The sequence below is a fragment of the Delphinus delphis genome, chromosome 19 (assembly GCF_949987515.2).
Source record: "Delphinus delphis chromosome 19, mDelDel1.2, whole genome shotgun sequence".
NCBI classification, from domain to species: Eukaryota; Metazoa; Chordata; class Mammalia; order Artiodactyla; family Delphinidae; genus Delphinus; species Delphinus delphis.
In genome coordinates, this window is record NC_082701.1 from 22,021,402 (window position 1) to 22,036,302 (window position 14,901).

General features: G+C 58.0%; 2 protein-coding genes across 3 annotated transcripts; one reads left to right on the forward strand and one right to left on the reverse strand.

The window, feature by feature from the left end:
* The first annotated feature begins 5 nt into the window (after positions 1-5).
* PCGF2 (polycomb group ring finger 2) lies at positions 6-11,370 on the forward strand. The gene is made up of 10 exons (XM_059996556.1): positions 6-99; positions 5,878-6,028; positions 6,764-6,860; positions 7,165-7,220; positions 7,310-7,360; positions 7,564-7,672; positions 7,845-7,899; positions 7,990-8,085; positions 9,101-9,181; positions 9,692-11,370. Exons 2-10 carry the CDS (start codon positions 5,917-5,919, stop codon positions 10,067-10,069), a joined length of 1,035 nt encoding a protein of 344 aa, XP_059852539.1. The 5' UTR covers positions 6-99; positions 5,878-5,916; the 3' UTR covers positions 10,070-11,370.
* A 231-nt stretch (positions 11,371-11,601) lies between these two features.
* Positions 11,602-14,837, reverse strand: CISD3 (CDGSH iron sulfur domain 3). 2 transcript variants are annotated; one of them, XM_059998752.1, is made up of 4 exons: positions 14,499-14,712; positions 14,143-14,178; positions 13,455-13,574; positions 11,602-11,951 (listed from the first exon to the last, which is right to left on the reverse strand). In XM_059998752.1, exons 1-4 carry the CDS (start codon positions 14,535-14,537, stop codon positions 11,772-11,774), a joined length of 375 nt encoding a protein of 124 aa, XP_059854735.1. In that variant the 5' UTR covers positions 14,538-14,712; the 3' UTR covers positions 11,602-11,771. The 2 variants fall into 2 exon arrangements, 1 of the variants encoding a protein (XP_059854735.1); XR_009517133.1 differs by lacking the exon at positions 11,602-11,951 and having other exon boundaries at positions 13,463-13,574; positions 14,143-14,269; positions 14,499-14,837.
* Between the last annotated feature and the right edge of the window lie 64 nt (positions 14,838-14,901).

A 14,901-nucleotide genomic window follows, 5' to 3' on the forward strand; every position in this document is an offset into this window, starting at 1 on the left:
GCCGCCCGAGCGAGCGACAAGGCTGCGGCCCCCCTCCCCTCCCTTCCCTCCCTCCCTCCCATCCCCCCCTCCCCGAGACCCACCGGACCCCGAACCCAGGTAAGCGGACGCGGACTCCCCTCTCCCTCCTTCTCCTACCCCGTAACCATCTGGGGACTGGGACTGGGAGCCGGTACCTCCTTCTTTACAAACCCCTGTGGGGGTAGGTTCTGAGCCGGGCCTTCTCGCGTCTCCGCCCCACCCCCGCCGGCCCCTGTCCTAGCTCGCCCCGTCCGCCTTTCTTTCTCCCTTTTTTCTCTCCTTTTCCTCCCTTCCAAGATGGCCGAAGTGCATTCCCCTTTTAACGATTTGGCGTCTCCCTCGACCACCACCTCTTTGTGCCTCAGCCCCCCTAGACCCTGCTCCCGAGGTAGCGAGGGGGAGGGTCCGAGGCAGCCACAAGGGCTTTGGGGCTCCGCGCTGGGGCGGATCTCTGCCCCACTAGCCCTCCCCACGAGCCAGCTCAGCTCCTGGACCTCTCCCACTACTCCTTTCGGTTTGGGGAGGGGTCGCTCTCGGTTTCTTCGTTGGGCACTGGGGCGTCGTGGACGCGCGAGGACTTGAGGCGGGGAGGAAGGGGACGAGCTTTTCGATTGCTGCGGGGCCGGGGGAGGGCGCTCTTCCCTGCCGGGACCGGTCGTCTCGGGCACCCCCCCCCAGTCGGTCCCTTTCACCCCGCCATCCCGGGACTGGGCGCCCCGCCCCCTCCCCTCCCCGAGCCACCTCGGCGGAGCCTCTTTCTCCGGAACACCCCTCCTCGGGCCCCGCCGAAAGTTTGGCTCTAGGGAAGGTAGGAGCGGCCACCCGGTGACTGGGGTCTCTGATCTTCTGACCCAGGTTCCTGGGGATGCCGGGGTGGAGGGAGTAGAATGGAGATGGGGAAGATTTATCGCGATATTTCCTATCGCCCGCAGATGCAGGAGGGGGCTGGCGGACTGGCCGGTCTTCCACTGGGGAGCCCGGCTGCCCCCTCCTTTCCTAGGTCCTCCTGCTTCTATTTCTGAGAGGATGGGACCCCTCGGCGAGCAGACACCCCTGCCCCTCCTGTCTCCACGGGGGGCCCAGGCATGCCTCTCTCCGTCCCCCACAGCCCCCGTCTGCCCAGAATTGCTCCGGATGGCTTGAGGTGGGGAAGGAGGAGGCCTGGGGATGGTGAATTTGCCTGTAAATATTGTGGAAGCGTTGCCCCGCGCTTGCCCCTGGTCTTTGTCTCTCAGAGAGCCCCCCCAGCCCCCGCCGTGCTGCCTCAGTCTCCAGGGCTCCCTGTCGCTGGGGGCGGGGGGCGGGTCTCCTGCTTGTCTCCCACTCCGTTCTTAAGCCTCCTTCTCTGGGCCTCTTGCAGTTTGCATCTGTTCCTGAAACTCTATAATTTCTCTTCCTCCCCCTCTCCACTCTGTTCCAAGGTGCTAGTACTTGGAGAAGGAGCATAAAGGCAGCTCTGTTATAGCTTTTCGGTGGGGAGGTTTTCCCCGGGGTTTCCTGGTTTGGAGTTGGGGGTTGAGGTCTGAGAGCTGTCTTTGGAATGAGGCAGGAAACAGGCCTGAGGTGAGTCTTGGGACTTGGGATCCAGAGTGTAGCTGGGTGGGGTTCAAGTTGAAGTCTTTGTGGGGGGTGCTCTCTCCTGCTTCTGGTCTTCCCTGGGAGATCTTGTTTGATGGAGCTGTTGCCATGGGAATGGAGAGAGCCTGAACAGGAAGAGGTGACATCTTCGTGCAGGTTGGATGCCCACCCCACTCCTCCAGCCTCTGGCCCCCAGAGCAAGGCTGGGAGCTGCACTGCCTTTGTTGCTGGAAGACTTATGTTATAATTTACCCTCGGTAGACCGGGGATGCGCAGAAGGGTGGTGTGTGTTTGCAGCTCTGGTTTCAGGCAGGGATGTCAGACTCTGTGCTCCTGGGGTGGGTGGGGGCGGCTTGTACATCTGGCAAGCGTGGGCCTGGCTCTGGTCTGGCTGTATGTGTGATGGGGTGTGTCTGTGTGTGTGTCTGGCCAAGTGTCTGGCCTTGTGTGTTGTGAATGTGAGAGAGAAACGGAGGGGGTGTGTCTGGCTGTGTGTGCATATGTGTGTGTGTATCTGTGTATATTTTGGATTTTTGTCTTTGTTTGATCTTAGGAAGCTGAGAGGTGGGAAAGGGAGGGAAGGTAGGGTGAGCCTGTCTTCAGGAGACTAGAGGACTTTTTTGATGCTGCTGGTGGGAGGCGCAGATCCTCCACCCAGGGTCAAGGATCAGGGAACATTGAGAGTTTGACAGCGTCCCAGACAGACCTCCACCCCCTACTCTCCCTACACACACACAAATACACAGGCTTGCACAACTGAACCCGAACTCCTGGGATCCAGTACAGTCTGGCTCACTGAGCTTCCACAGAGCCTGCTTCCATATCTGTATCAGGAAAGTCGGGTGAGGCCATTTGCCTCTGCCCCCTCTTTCTACTTCAAGGCGAGAATGTGTGCTGTTGGTGATGTTTTGGCCCATATGGCTCACTGAATGGTCTTCTGTGGAACCTGGAGTCCTGCTACCTTCCGCCTGCCTGGATGGAGTCAGGCCAGGCTTACTGGTTCCTTAGATGAGTAGGAAGCCCGGCCTGGGTGCCAGTGTGGAAAGAGCACTGGAACGGGAGTCAGGCTGCGTCTAGTCCTAGAACTGCCACTGAGTGACTGCATGACCTGAGACGAGTCACTTCTGTCTGAGTTTCTTCATCTGTAAAATGAAAGGACTCGACAAGATGCTTTCTAATAAGATTCCTTCCACCTCTGCCATTCTAGATGTCTGGATGTGACCTTCAGTGACTCTTCCCAAGACTTGGAGATTTTCTAGTGAGGGAGTTGGGTGAATTTCATGTGGAGGGAAAGCAGAGCAAAGAATTCTGTAGCTGGGCATCTGAAGGAGCAGAAAGGAACCTCTGGGTTATCAGAGATTGGCTATTTCTGCAGTGGAAAAAGAAAAAAAACTAACGCTGAGAGAAGTCTAAATTACGGGGGAGCTTCCAGAAAAAGACTGGTAAGAATGGAGAGATGGGGGGTGATCTCTATAAGTAGGGGGCTTTGAGAATGGGGAAAGACACAAGCCAGGCTTGGGTGGCAAGGAGGAGTTGGGGTTGGGTGCTGATCAAGCTCCTTTCCTGCCACTATAGCTGAAACCCGGGCCACCAGGGGCCAGGAGCAAGGGCTGTTCCACCATGATGCCTTTGCAAAGACAGTGGTTTGGGGACAGAAGATATTGAAGGACTTGCCCCCCGGTTGGGGGAGGTATTGTGGGTGGGAAACAGTGCTCAGGTCCACTGTGGGGATGTGGTCAGTACTGACCTGTGAAAGCCTCCAGAGCTCCACAGGGCCACTTCCAAATGGCCCTTGGTCTCCCTTTTTCTGCTTCTTGGGACTTGTCTCTCCCTCTCCTTCACCCTCAGGCTCTTCCCTAAGGTGATGGGAGCTGGAGGTCCAGCCAGTTGCAGCTGGGGAGGAGCTGAGTGTGAGGTGTGGGGCCCTGGGGCCTCATGGGGGGAGAGAGATGGTGAGTGGGTGAGGGAACAGAGCTCCTGTTTACAGTTGTTCTTGGTACCTGCTGGCAGGGCCCTGCAGGTAACCATGGCAATCAGGTGAGGAACCAATCAGTGCTTCTCCCCACCCCCAGCCCCAGAGGTCTGAGGCCCCTGGGGATGGGGCAGGGGGAGCAGGGAGTGTGGCAAGGGGGCTCATTTCTTAAAGGGAGAAGGAGGAGCATTTCATCCAGTAAGCACCACAGCTCTCGCCTTCACCCGTGCATCCAGAACAGAGCTTGAGGGGTAGTCTTGGTCTGAGTGCTTGCAGAAGTGAAAGGGTGAGGGTCACGGCCATTTGCTTAGGAGCTCTCGCACGTTGAGGCCACAGTTGGCCTGGAAGGAACTGCATGAGAGTTCTTAAAAGCAAGTGTCTGTTTTGAAAACACAGTGAGTATGTGAATGAGGTGGCTAAGGCAGTGTGAAGCGAGCGTGTGTGTGTGTGTGTGTGTGTGTGTGTGTGTGTGTGTGTGTGAGAGAGAGAGAGAGACAGAAAAGAAGGCATGAGATTTGCCAATAGCAACCAGGACCCTCATACATTATCAGACCCCCAAACGTTTTGTTTCTGGCTGTGCACACACACCCTGAGATTCATCTGGACAAGGCGCACACATGGGGCAAGTAGTCACATGAGGTACCGTTGGGGGTCCAGCAGCATGTGCGCATCCGATAGAGATTACACACGCTCAGCGAGTCAGCCACTTGGAGTTTGTTCCCTCCTCCGGATGGTTGTAATAATATTTGGGCATCTTGCCAGGGGTTACTATGGGAACGACCAAACAGTGTAGTAGCCAGCGAGGCTTCTACACAATTATGAAGAGGGGACCCGTGCAGGGAGAGCTGGCGGAGGGGAGGCGGGAACCCCTTTCCTTCCTCGGGCCATGTCTGCAGGTCTTGGCCGCCGCGTCTCCACTGGCTCTGGGCTTGCTTGTTCCTCTCCGTCTGCCCTGCAACTTGGTGTCTCTCTCACATGTGGCCTTTGTGTCTCTCCATCTCTTTCGGTCTCTGGCCAGCCTCTGTTGGCTGTTTGGGTCTTGGCCAAACTCATTCTGGGGTCTCTATAGAAACTGCTGATTCCCAGCTGTGAATTTTGGGTCCTAGAAAACCCAGCGTGTTGGCTTTAGAAATCTTTCTGGAAAGGAGAGAAGGATGTATGTTGTAAAAGAGCTGTCGGGACTTGGCCGCCCTCCCCAGCCCTGCCCCTTGGGCTTCTACTCTGGGAAAGAGGAGGGAGGTACCATTGCTCCTGGGCGCAGGCTGGATTTCTACACCAAGAAGTAAGCACGTCAGCCAGTCCAGACCTGGGCTGTGCCTTTCCTCCCCGGACCCCGCCCGGGCCTGGCTGGGCACTCGGTGGGCTGTGGGGAGAACTTTCTGCATAGCTTTGGCAGGCATCTCTGAGAGCCTGTGGTCTGTCACCGGGCAGCTTGTGGCCGGCTTGCAGACAGGATACGGCGGGTGGGTAGCAGTGCCCACGTGGGGAGATTCCTGCGCGCCTGGGCGGGGCAGCGTGCAGCAGGCTCTTTGTCGGGGCCCGTGGTGGCCTTCCTGTGGAAGGGGCAGTAGCAGTCTTTTTGCCCAGACTTTGCAGTTAACCTGCAGAGTCCAGGGCTGGGCCAGGGGGCGGGTTGGAGCCGTGTGTTCCCAACTTTGGGCACATAAGGACCATCCTCAGTACTTCCTGCTTGAGCACCAGGCCTAGAGCCTGCATGGTCAACATATGGTGCATTTCCAGGGAGCTGCTCCGGGGCTGGGGCTGGATGCAGCAGTGCAAGGATGAGTTATGGGGTGCCCCCTTCAGCCTTAGGGCGGATGTGCCCCCAGTGTTTCCAGGGAACGCATCCTGGAGAAGGAGTGATGGGATGGAAGGACAGTAGGATGGATTAGAAAGACCCAGTCAGGAGTCTAAGTTTCCTCATAGTTCTTAGTGAGTTCACTTGAGTGAATATGGCTTGGGATCAGGGAGATTTTTTAAAACTCCATTCTCTTCCATTTTCATGCCTCCCCACATCCTCTGGAGAGTTGAGTAGTACTTCCTGTGGTCTAACCTCAGTCTTTCTGCTGTCCTGAGATAGAACCTGACCTTGTTGCTCAAGGTCGTGAGATCTCCAGAGCCCCTGGCACCCAGTGAACACTCACAGGGGGTCAGAAAGAACCATCCCCTCATGTGCACCTTGTCCGGCCTTAAAGGGAAAGGAAGGGCCTTGGGCCCAGGAGCGGTGTCGCTTGTGGGGCAGGTGGAGTAGAGTGTGGGAGGGGCTCTTGGCTCTGTGGGTTCCTGATTCCATGTTTGTTTCCCAGGGTGACGCTCCCCAGTCCCCTGCCCCCCACCCCGGCATCATGCATCGGACCACACGGATTAAAATCACGGAGCTGAACCCTCACCTCATGTGTGCCCTCTGCGGGGGGTACTTCATCGATGCCACTACCATCGTGGAGTGCTTGCATTCCTGTGAGTTGAGTCGAGGGGCTGCTCCTCGGGTGGGTGGCCTCTGCCCTGAAGAGCAAATACGTCCATGTGTCTGGTGAGGGTCCCAGGTCCCTGAGAAGCTGCCTTGGAGGGGATACTGGAGGGTTCAGCTCAGAAGTTCATTTGGGGAACTTTTACCTGAAATCTCAGTTCTCTCCTTGCATCTCTGTGCCTGAAATTGCGCTCCCGGAAGGTGCAGGTGCCCTGGTGTGCACCACGGGCTTGTGGCTGGGGGTCGAGGACCCTGCGATAGGGTGTCTAATAGGTTGGCGGGGCTTGGGACTTGGGACTCACCTTTACACACACACACACACACACACACACACACACACACACACACACACAATCTGTCCACACACACAATCTGTCCACACACACACACACACAATCTGTCCACACACACAATCTGTCCACACACACAATCTGTCCACACACACACACACACACACAATCTGTCCACACACACAATCTGTCCACACACACCACACACACACACACACAATCCGTCCACACACACACACACACCACACACACACACACACACACACACAATCTGTCCTCCCCCAAGGATGGATGATAAGGGGCACAGTTGCCATCTGTGCGGGAACAAGGTGGAGAAGAGGGGATACCTGAGCCCGAGCAGGGGGCATGGGGGCTGGTCCTGGGGGATGAAGGGGACTCTGACTCTTCCTCCTCTCTCCACACCCTTCTGCCAAGTCTGCAAAACCTGCATTGTGCGCTACCTGGAGACCAACAAGTACTGCCCCATGTGCGACGTACAGGTCCACAAAACCCGGCCGCTGCTGAGCATCAGGTGGGCCCAGCACGTCCTCCTGTCCCCGCCCGTCCTCTGGGGCAGCTGCCCTCTGTCCCCCAGCCCTCCTTGCTTCCTGAAGCCAGGCTGGCAGGTGGAGGAGAAGCGCCAGGCATGGACCGAATCCCCATCCTTCCCTCAGGGGTGTATCCAGCTGAGAAGTTCTAGAGAGGTAGAGGCAAGGCCTCTAGGGACCCCCATGCCTGGGCCCTGGGTCTCAGGAAGGGAGGTGGGAAGAAGGGGCCCCAGGCTGGAGAGTCGGTGTGACGTGGTTGCCAGCAGGCCCCTATGTGCTTCTTTCCAGATCTGACAAAACCCTTCAAGACATCGTCTACAAATTGGTCCCTGGGCTTTTTAAAGGTACCTACACCCTTCGTTGTCCTGCCACCCCCCGCCCCCCACTGCCCAAGCGTGTTGCCCCCCGCCTCAGCCTGCTCCCTCTCTTCTAGATGAGATGAAACGGAGGCGGGATTTCTACGCAGCCTACCCCCTGACAGAAGGTGAGTGTGTTCACGTGTGTGTGCGTGGGTGCTGCCCCAGGTATAAGGGCCAGATGCATGGAGGGCCGGTGGGCACCGCACACGGCCTCCCCAGCCCAGGGGTGGCTGGGCTCACCGCACTGAGCTCTGAGATCCCTGGGTCCTTGGTGGGGCTCCTGTCCCCCCCTCCTAGGCCAACGCCTCAGAGCTCTCTCCTTCCGCAGTTCCCAATGGCTCCAATGAGGACCGTGGTGAGGTTCTGGAACAGGAGAAGGGGGCTCTGAGCGACGATGAGATCGTCAGCCTCTCCATCGAGTTCTATGAAGGCGTCAGGCAAGTCTGGCCCGTGCCTGGTCCTTTTGGGGTCCTAGGCTGGGTCCCTTCTCCCATGCCATCCCCATTCCCCTGGGAGGAAAGGGTGCTTCCAGGAGGGCCTTCCGGATGTGTGCAGTTAGATCCTGCCTACACCAGGGTCTCCCTTGCTTCATTCCTTCTCCTTCTGCAGGGACCGGGAAGAGAAGAAGGGCCCCCTGGAAAATGGGGATGGTGACAAGGAGAAAGTGAGTGCTGGGGCCTGCCCAGGAGCGGGGTGTGGGCTGGGAGAGAGTGCCGGGGTGGACCCCAGCCCTTGGGTGCCTCTCCCCCACCAGACAGGGGTGCGCTTCCTGCGGTGCCCAGCAGCCATGACGGTCATGCATCTCGCCAAGTTTCTCCGCAACAAGATGGACGTGCCCAGCAAGTACAAGGTGGGTCCCTGGTCCCTTTTGAAAAACGCGTCCGTGTGTGGATGTATCTGACAATCTGTGCGTCTCAGCCATGGTTCAGGGCTGGCTGGGTGTCACCGAGGGCCTGCACGGTTGTGTAACTGAGCCCGTGTAGAAGGGTAACTGAAAACTAGATTGGGGTGGGGCAGTCTGCGTCTGCTGAAGCCAGCGTGCAGAGGTGCAGGAGACCAAGATGGTGTGTGTGTGTGTGTGTACATGCTTGCACGTTTAGAACTATGGCAGAGGCGTGTGTGTAAAAATGCAGGGCCTTACCTGGGCCAGCTGGCTGTGGGAATGCTGGTCTGAAATTGCCAAGGAGCTCGAGGACATCGCTTCTCAAATTTGAACATGTATGTGACCCCCTAGAGATCTTGTTAAAATGCAGATGCAGGTTCTTTTTTCTTTTGGCTGTGCCTAGAGGCATGCGGAGTCCTAACCACTGGACCGCCAGGGAAGTCCCAAAATGCAGATTCTGATTGAGTAGATTTTGCATTTCTGGCAAGCTCCCAGGTGCTTCCGGTGCTGTTGGTCCATGGACTCTTGAGGCTCTAGGACAGTGGATCCCAAACTTTGCCACATGTCAGAATTACGTGAGGGGTTGCCTATCGAGATTAAAACTCGATTCATGTCATACCAGTTAAAACCATCTCTGGGAGTGAGATCCAAGCACTGGTGTGATTCCACGGTGCAGCCTGGGTGAGAGTCGTTGCTCCACAAGTTCCTTCTCACCTGGGCCTTTTCTTTGCCTGTTAGCTCCTCTGGAGAACATGCCAGAGATAGAAGGGGACCCAGACCACCGTGTGGATTGCTGGGGCTGGGGCTGTTGATGATGTGGGTATCTTCCCTTCCCACCTGCTGGTCAGGAGTGATGTTGGAACAACTCTGATAGGGAAGTCGAATCCATCATGAAACCCCAGAGTAATGAGGGACCACCTGCTTGGAGCCTCTTTGCCAAACAGCTGGAAGCTTGAGCTGTGTCCTCCCGTTCCTCCTCCAGGTTGAGGTTCTCTATGAGGACGAGCCGCTGAAGGAATACTATACCCTCATGGATATCGCCTACATCTACCCCTGGCGGCGGGTGAGTGGGTGGGGTGGTACCAGCAAGGGGACAGGGCCGAAAGGGGACACGGGGCCATCACGTGGGCCACCCTGCTCTCATCACAGTTTATCCCTCGTCTCATGAGCTGGACATGTCCAGGGTGGCCTGCCACACACCAGGTATGCCTTCGGACGCTCTCTCACTGATGACTTTCCGCACTCAGAAGGAGAAAAGGACCCCTGGGCAGCCCACGTGCCCCAGCTGGGTGTGGAGGAGTGAACTTTGCCTTCTGCTCTTTGGCCTCCCTCTCTCCTTTTTCTGTCTCTGGTCTCACATGCGCTCTCTTCCTCTCTGGGTCTCTGTGTGCCCCTGTCTCTCCGGCCTTGCTTGGTCAGTCCCACGTCGCGTGTCTCCTCCTCTCTCTCCAGTCTTTCTCCTCTCCAAGGCCCGGACCTTCCCTTCTCCCTGTTTGGGTGCCGTGGGGTGAAGGTGGGTGGCTGCCCCATTAGCCTCTTTCTCCTGACACCCTCCCCTCCCCTCTCCCTGCAGAATGGCCCTCTCCCCCTCAAGTATCGCGTCCAGCCAGCCTGCAAGCGGCTCACCTTGCCCACAGCGCCCACCCCCTCCGAGGGCACCAATACCAGCGGGGCGTCTGAGTGTGAGTCAGTCAGCGACAAGGCTCCCAGCCCTGCCACCCTGCCGGCCACCTCCTCCTCCCTGCCCAGCCCAGCTACCCCCTCCCATGGCTCTCCCAGCTCCCATGGCCCCTCGGCCCCCCACCCGACCTCCCCCACGCCCCCCGCCACAGCCAGTGGGGCCACCACAGCTGCCAACGGGGGCACCTCGAACTGCCTGCAGACACCGCCTTCCACCAGCAGGGGGCGCAAGATGACTGTCAACGGAGCTCCCGTGCCCCCCTTAACTTGAGGAAAGGGACCCTCTCCCTCCTTTTCCAGCTATGCCTCTCCACCCCTCCACTTTTTCTGGGCCCCCTTTTCCACCTCTTCTACTTTCCCCAGCTCCCCCCACCTTAGGGGTCGGGGATGGGTTTTATAAATAAATCTATATATATATGTACATAGGAAAAACCAAATATACATACTTATTTTCTATGGACCAACCAGATTAATTTAAATGCCACAGGAAACAAACTTGATGTGTGTGTGTATGCGTGGGGGATGGGGTGCTCAATTTTAGGCGGTCTTGTGTAATTTGCTCTGCTCTTTTTGGGGGTGCCTAGAGGTGGATTGGTGGGGCCACTTGAGGCTCGGTGAAGCCCTGCCCCATCCTCCTTCTGTTTCCCAAGGCATATGCGGTGTTGGAGGGGCCCCCACCAACCCCCAAAGCTGTAGGCACGACTCGAACTGGCTGTGTATGAGGTCCACCCTGCTTCTCTCCCCATCTTGGCTGCTGTCCTGCCCTGACCCTGACCAGTACCCTCCCCCCCACCATTGTTGAATGTCCAGAGAATTGCTAAGACAGTGCCTTTCACAAACGCAGCCTATCCCCTGGTTCTGAGGAGCAAGTGGGCAGTGGAGAGGGCATCTCCCTTACCTCCTCCTCTTGCAGTAGAAACTTTGTGTAATAGATAGTTCTGCCTTTTTTTTTTTCCCCTGTGTGTGTGGCCTTTGCATCATTTATCTTGTGGAAAAGAAGACTGAGGCCACAGAAGACCTCAGCCCTTGAACTTCCACTGTGGTGTCAACATTGTAAACCGCTTCACCCCCTTCTTCCACACCCCCCACCCAGGAGCCCGCACTAGCAAGGCGGATGGGGAAGTCTCACCTCGGGGCCTGTAGTGGAGAGGTGGAAGGGGGGGTGTTGACCTCAGATAAGCACAGACCCCAGATTTTGCCAAAGGCAAACAGTCCTCCAGTGCCCTCCCCACCCGCAGCTGAGGCCAAGTCAGGAAAGAACAACAGGCATCTAAAAGCACAAGAAGACAGAACCTGTGAGATCTGACCTCAGCTCCATCCCAAGAAGTCAAGTGGTCTTCCCCCTGAGGGGCAGACCCCAACAGACCCCTGCCCACCAGTTTTTCCTCCAATGGACATAGGTCAGATCGGGACGAGGGGAGGAGGCAAGACTATCACAGCCTATGTGTTTGGGGTCAGGTGTCCCCCAGTGGGTTTGTCTGTGTTCACGCCTCGTCCTGTGTCTGAGGTGCCATGGCTGTATCCTCCTCCTGGGACATCTGTATCTCCTGGCTTTGTAATAAATGCTGTGTACTCTCCAGAGCCTGTAGTTCTTCGGGACAGACGGGACAGGGAAAGGGTGGCTGGGTGCCCTGGCCTCCTCCTCTTGTCTCTGGGCTCAGCCTGACTTGGGGGACCCTATATGGAGTGAACCTCAACTGCCCCCTCCCTGTGGCCAGTCAGGTGTCCCCAGCCCATGTTAAGATCCTGAAGGGGGACCGGTCACGTCCCTCACACCAGTGACCACAAGAACGCCACTCTGGGCCGGCACGCCTATTTAATGCCATCTTTGCCAGCAGGCATTGGGGCAGGGGCCAGTTCCAGCCACCCCAGACTGGAGACCTCGGGTTACGGGAGCAAGTCCTTCACGAGCCAGCTACGGGTACTGGGGTCCCTGGGGTGACCCCTTCTTGGGCCGGTCAGCAGCCGCCCCCTCAGAGTGGGGAGCCCACTTCTGCCTTCTGCACCCGCTCACTCCTGTGGGTGCCATCGCAGTACGGGGGCTTCTGGGTGGCCTTGCAGGTACAGAGCGCCACCATGCGGGTCTCCCGGGCCTTGAACTTGAGTGGGGATAGGCCAGTGCGTTTGAAGAAGTGGGAGCCATCACAGAAGGGCTGGTGAGGGAAAGAAAGAAAGTTAGAGACCCAACCCCACCTGCTGAGGCCGGGCAGGGCTGGGAGAAGCAGCACACGGGGCTCAGGGCCCAGACTCCTAAGTGATGCTGCCTGTGTTCGCTACCACACCTGTCTCATCTGTAACGTGACAGTAAAAAGAGTAGCGTCATCCCAAGAAAATAAAATACATTATGGTTATCATGCACTTTGCCTGTAGAAAGTGTTCAGTAAGTATGAGTCTTTACAGGAGTAGTTTCTGGGGTTCCCAGAGGACCAGGACACAAGAACAATTTTCAAGGCGAAATGGGCCCTTAGGTATCAGCCATGTTTACGCTGATAGGTGTTTTTTTTGTTTTTTTTTTAATGGCTCTGAGTCTCCACTGGTTCACGAAATTCATTTCCTTCTCCACATTCTTGGGGTAAAAACTTCTCTGGGTGGGCTTTAAGACTGGGGTATCAATTTTGTTTGGCTCCAGGAAATAACTGGGAAGGGGGGAAGGGGACATCCCACAGCAAACTGGCTGCCTGGTGTGAGCATCTATGCCCTTCCATCCCGGAAGGTGTTCCTGGGTAATGGAAACAGGCCCAGAGAGGTGGTTAGCTAGTTAGTTAATGGCAGAGCTGGACCCAAGGCCTCTTGGCCTTGGAGTCAGGGTGGGATAGGAGAATGGATGAGAGAAGTGTGCAGATAAAAATAAGCAACCTGTCCCAGAGGGCAAGAGGCAGAGAGGCACAGAGGGCCCTCCTGTGCTAGGCCTCACCCGTGGGCTGCACAGCGCCACCCCCGTGAGGACCTGCTCAAAGTCCACAGCAAATCGGTGGCAAAGCGGGACTCGGGTCCCTGGGCTGCTGACACCACGCCATGCTGATTGGAGGAACACAGTTCAGAGCCCGCTCAAGAAAGAAAGGGACCCCGGAGGCTAAGAATATGGGGCAGGTTCCTGCTGGACGAAAGGCTCCTGGAGCAGAAGAGAGAAGGAGTTGGGAGCAGGCCGCCAGGCTGACAAGACAGCAAGAAACCAGGGAAGTCACAGAAACTGAGGGAGGGTTTTCAGGAGCAGATGCCAGGAAGGGGCACACAGGGCCAGAGAGGCTGTGCAAAGTCTGCCCAATGCTGGGGTCCAAGGCCTGGGAACCTTTGACCCAGATGCTTCCTAGGAGGAAGAAGGAGAGAGGGGAGAGAGAGACAGGGCAGAGCCCGGAGCCTCTGAGAAGGAGGGAGCACCGGAAGAGGAGGACAGAACCCTGGCTCCACCCGACCGGCCCCGGGACTGAGTTTCTGTCTCTCTGGCTGCATCCTGAAGGAGGGATGCAGAGAACGGTGAGCTCAGGGCTGTGAGTGGCGCTGGCCTGAGAGTATCCCTCCCCACCAGTCTCCCTTGTTGTCCCTCAGGTGTGTGTGGGAAAAAGAGGAACGTCTTGGGTGGGAGTTCCTGGGCAACATGTAGCGTCCCCAGCCACAGCTGTCATATATCAACGGGAAGGGGGACCCAGGTCTCTCACCTGCTTCTTGCTGTGGCCACACACACACCACCTGTAGGTTTTCCCAGCCACCACCTCCACCTTGATGGGTGTTTTCAGGGCCACCACGGACTTGGCTGGGGTTTGGGGGAACCATTGGGCCTGTGGCAGAGAAGATGAGGGAGTGAGGGTCAGCTCATGCCCTGGAAGCACTTTCTCGCCTGTGGCCTTGTCCAGTTTCCCAAGAGCCTTGGCTGGTGACAGGCTTCCTCTGCAGGAGGCTGATCTGATGCCACCCTGCAAGGACACTCCCCCCAGGACACCATAAGGCCCCTGAGCTCCAGACAGAGAAGAGATTTCAAGGCCATGCAAGCACATAGGTTTCGGGGTCCAGGCCTTCCTTTCAAACCCTGGCTCTCACCTGGGTGCAAGGGACGGGAGGCTCAGGATCCTGCCAGCCTAGGCGGGGGTAACTGCACCTAGGGCTGGGTTTATCAGGCACCGCTGTTCTCAGGGCAGAAGCCTGCTCCCTGCCCTGTGCCCTCTGGCCACTCTGTCTCCCCTGAGCCATCGGGAAGGTAGCTATGGACAAGGCAGTCTCAGGCTGAAATCTACAAAGCAGGGCTGACCCATTCTGGTTCCCTCCTCTGGTCTCTACCTTTGGGGTCTCTGGGCCTGGGGGACTAGGGCAGAGAGAAGTGGAAACGGGGTATTGGTGGGTAGTACTTACCAGCCAGGAGGTGATGTCCCGTCTCTGGTTCAGCTTCTGCAACGCAAGCAGGCATCGCAAGACGGTGGTTTGGAAACAGAAAAATATAAAGTCAACGGAAAGCGGAAGACTTCCAGAGGGAAGTCATCTGGGAGGGAAGAGACGACAGGGCTTAGGCGAGTGGGAGAAATACGAGGGTAAGAATAAGGGGTCCCAAGAGAGGAACGGGAATTGCTGGGGGAGGTGCTGGCACCCAGCGGGCGCTCAGGGAGGGCTGCGAAGGACCAGGCGACGTAGGGGCTTCAGGGACGCTCAGCCGAGGGGCGGGCTCGGGAGGGGAGTCGGGGGGGCCGGCCGGCGGGGCCGCGGCTGCTCACCAGGGCCGCCGGCCTCAGGAGCGCCCCCGCGCCGCCCATGTCGGCCCCGCTGCCGCCAGCGCGCCGGCTCCGCCTCGCGCCCCGGTCACCTTCCCGCTTCCCCGCCTCCCAGCGGCCCGGCCCCGCCTCGGCCCGGAAGACGCTGCGGGGCTCGCGCGGTGCGGGCCGCGGGCCTGCGCAAGCCGACCAGCCCCAGCCGCCGGAAGTCGGGCCGAGGAGCCGACCCCGCAGCCGCCTAGGGGGCCCCGGGGTGTGGAGGGCTCTCCGGCGCCCCCTTTGGTTCCCGCGTGTCTGCGAATGACCCGCGCGGAGCATCGCCGCTCATTTCCTTGCCTGCGCCTCCCGGGCCCCTCACTTGCGAGCGGGGACCCTGACCGGAACCGTTTTCTCTTGCGGAGCCTTA

Bases quoted from the DNA above. Each gene is read 5' to 3' on its own strand.
- CISD3 (XM_059998752.1), bottom strand. From the start codon at position 14,537: ATGGGCGGCGCGGGGGCGCTCCTGAGGCCGGCGGCCCTG. The intron at 14,179-14,498 runs GTGAGCAGCCGC...CTTGCGTTGCAG, and splicing joins TCCTGAGGCCGGCGGCCCTG to AAGCTGAACCAGAGACGGGA. The intron at 11,952-13,454 runs GTGAGAGACCTG...TTCCCTCACCAG, and splicing joins GTGGCCACAGCAAGAAGCAG to CCCTTCTGTGATGGCTCCCA.
- PCGF2 (XM_059996556.1), top strand. From the start codon at position 5,917: ATGCATCGGACCACACGGATTAAAATCACGGAGCTGAACCCTCACCTC. The intron at 6,029-6,763 runs GTGAGTTGAGTC...CCTTCTGCCAAG, and splicing joins CGTGGAGTGCTTGCATTCCT to TCTGCAAAACCTGCATTGTG. The intron at 6,861-7,164 runs GTGGGCCCAGCA...GCTTCTTTCCAG, and splicing joins CGGCCGCTGCTGAGCATCAG to ATCTGACAAAACCCTTCAAG.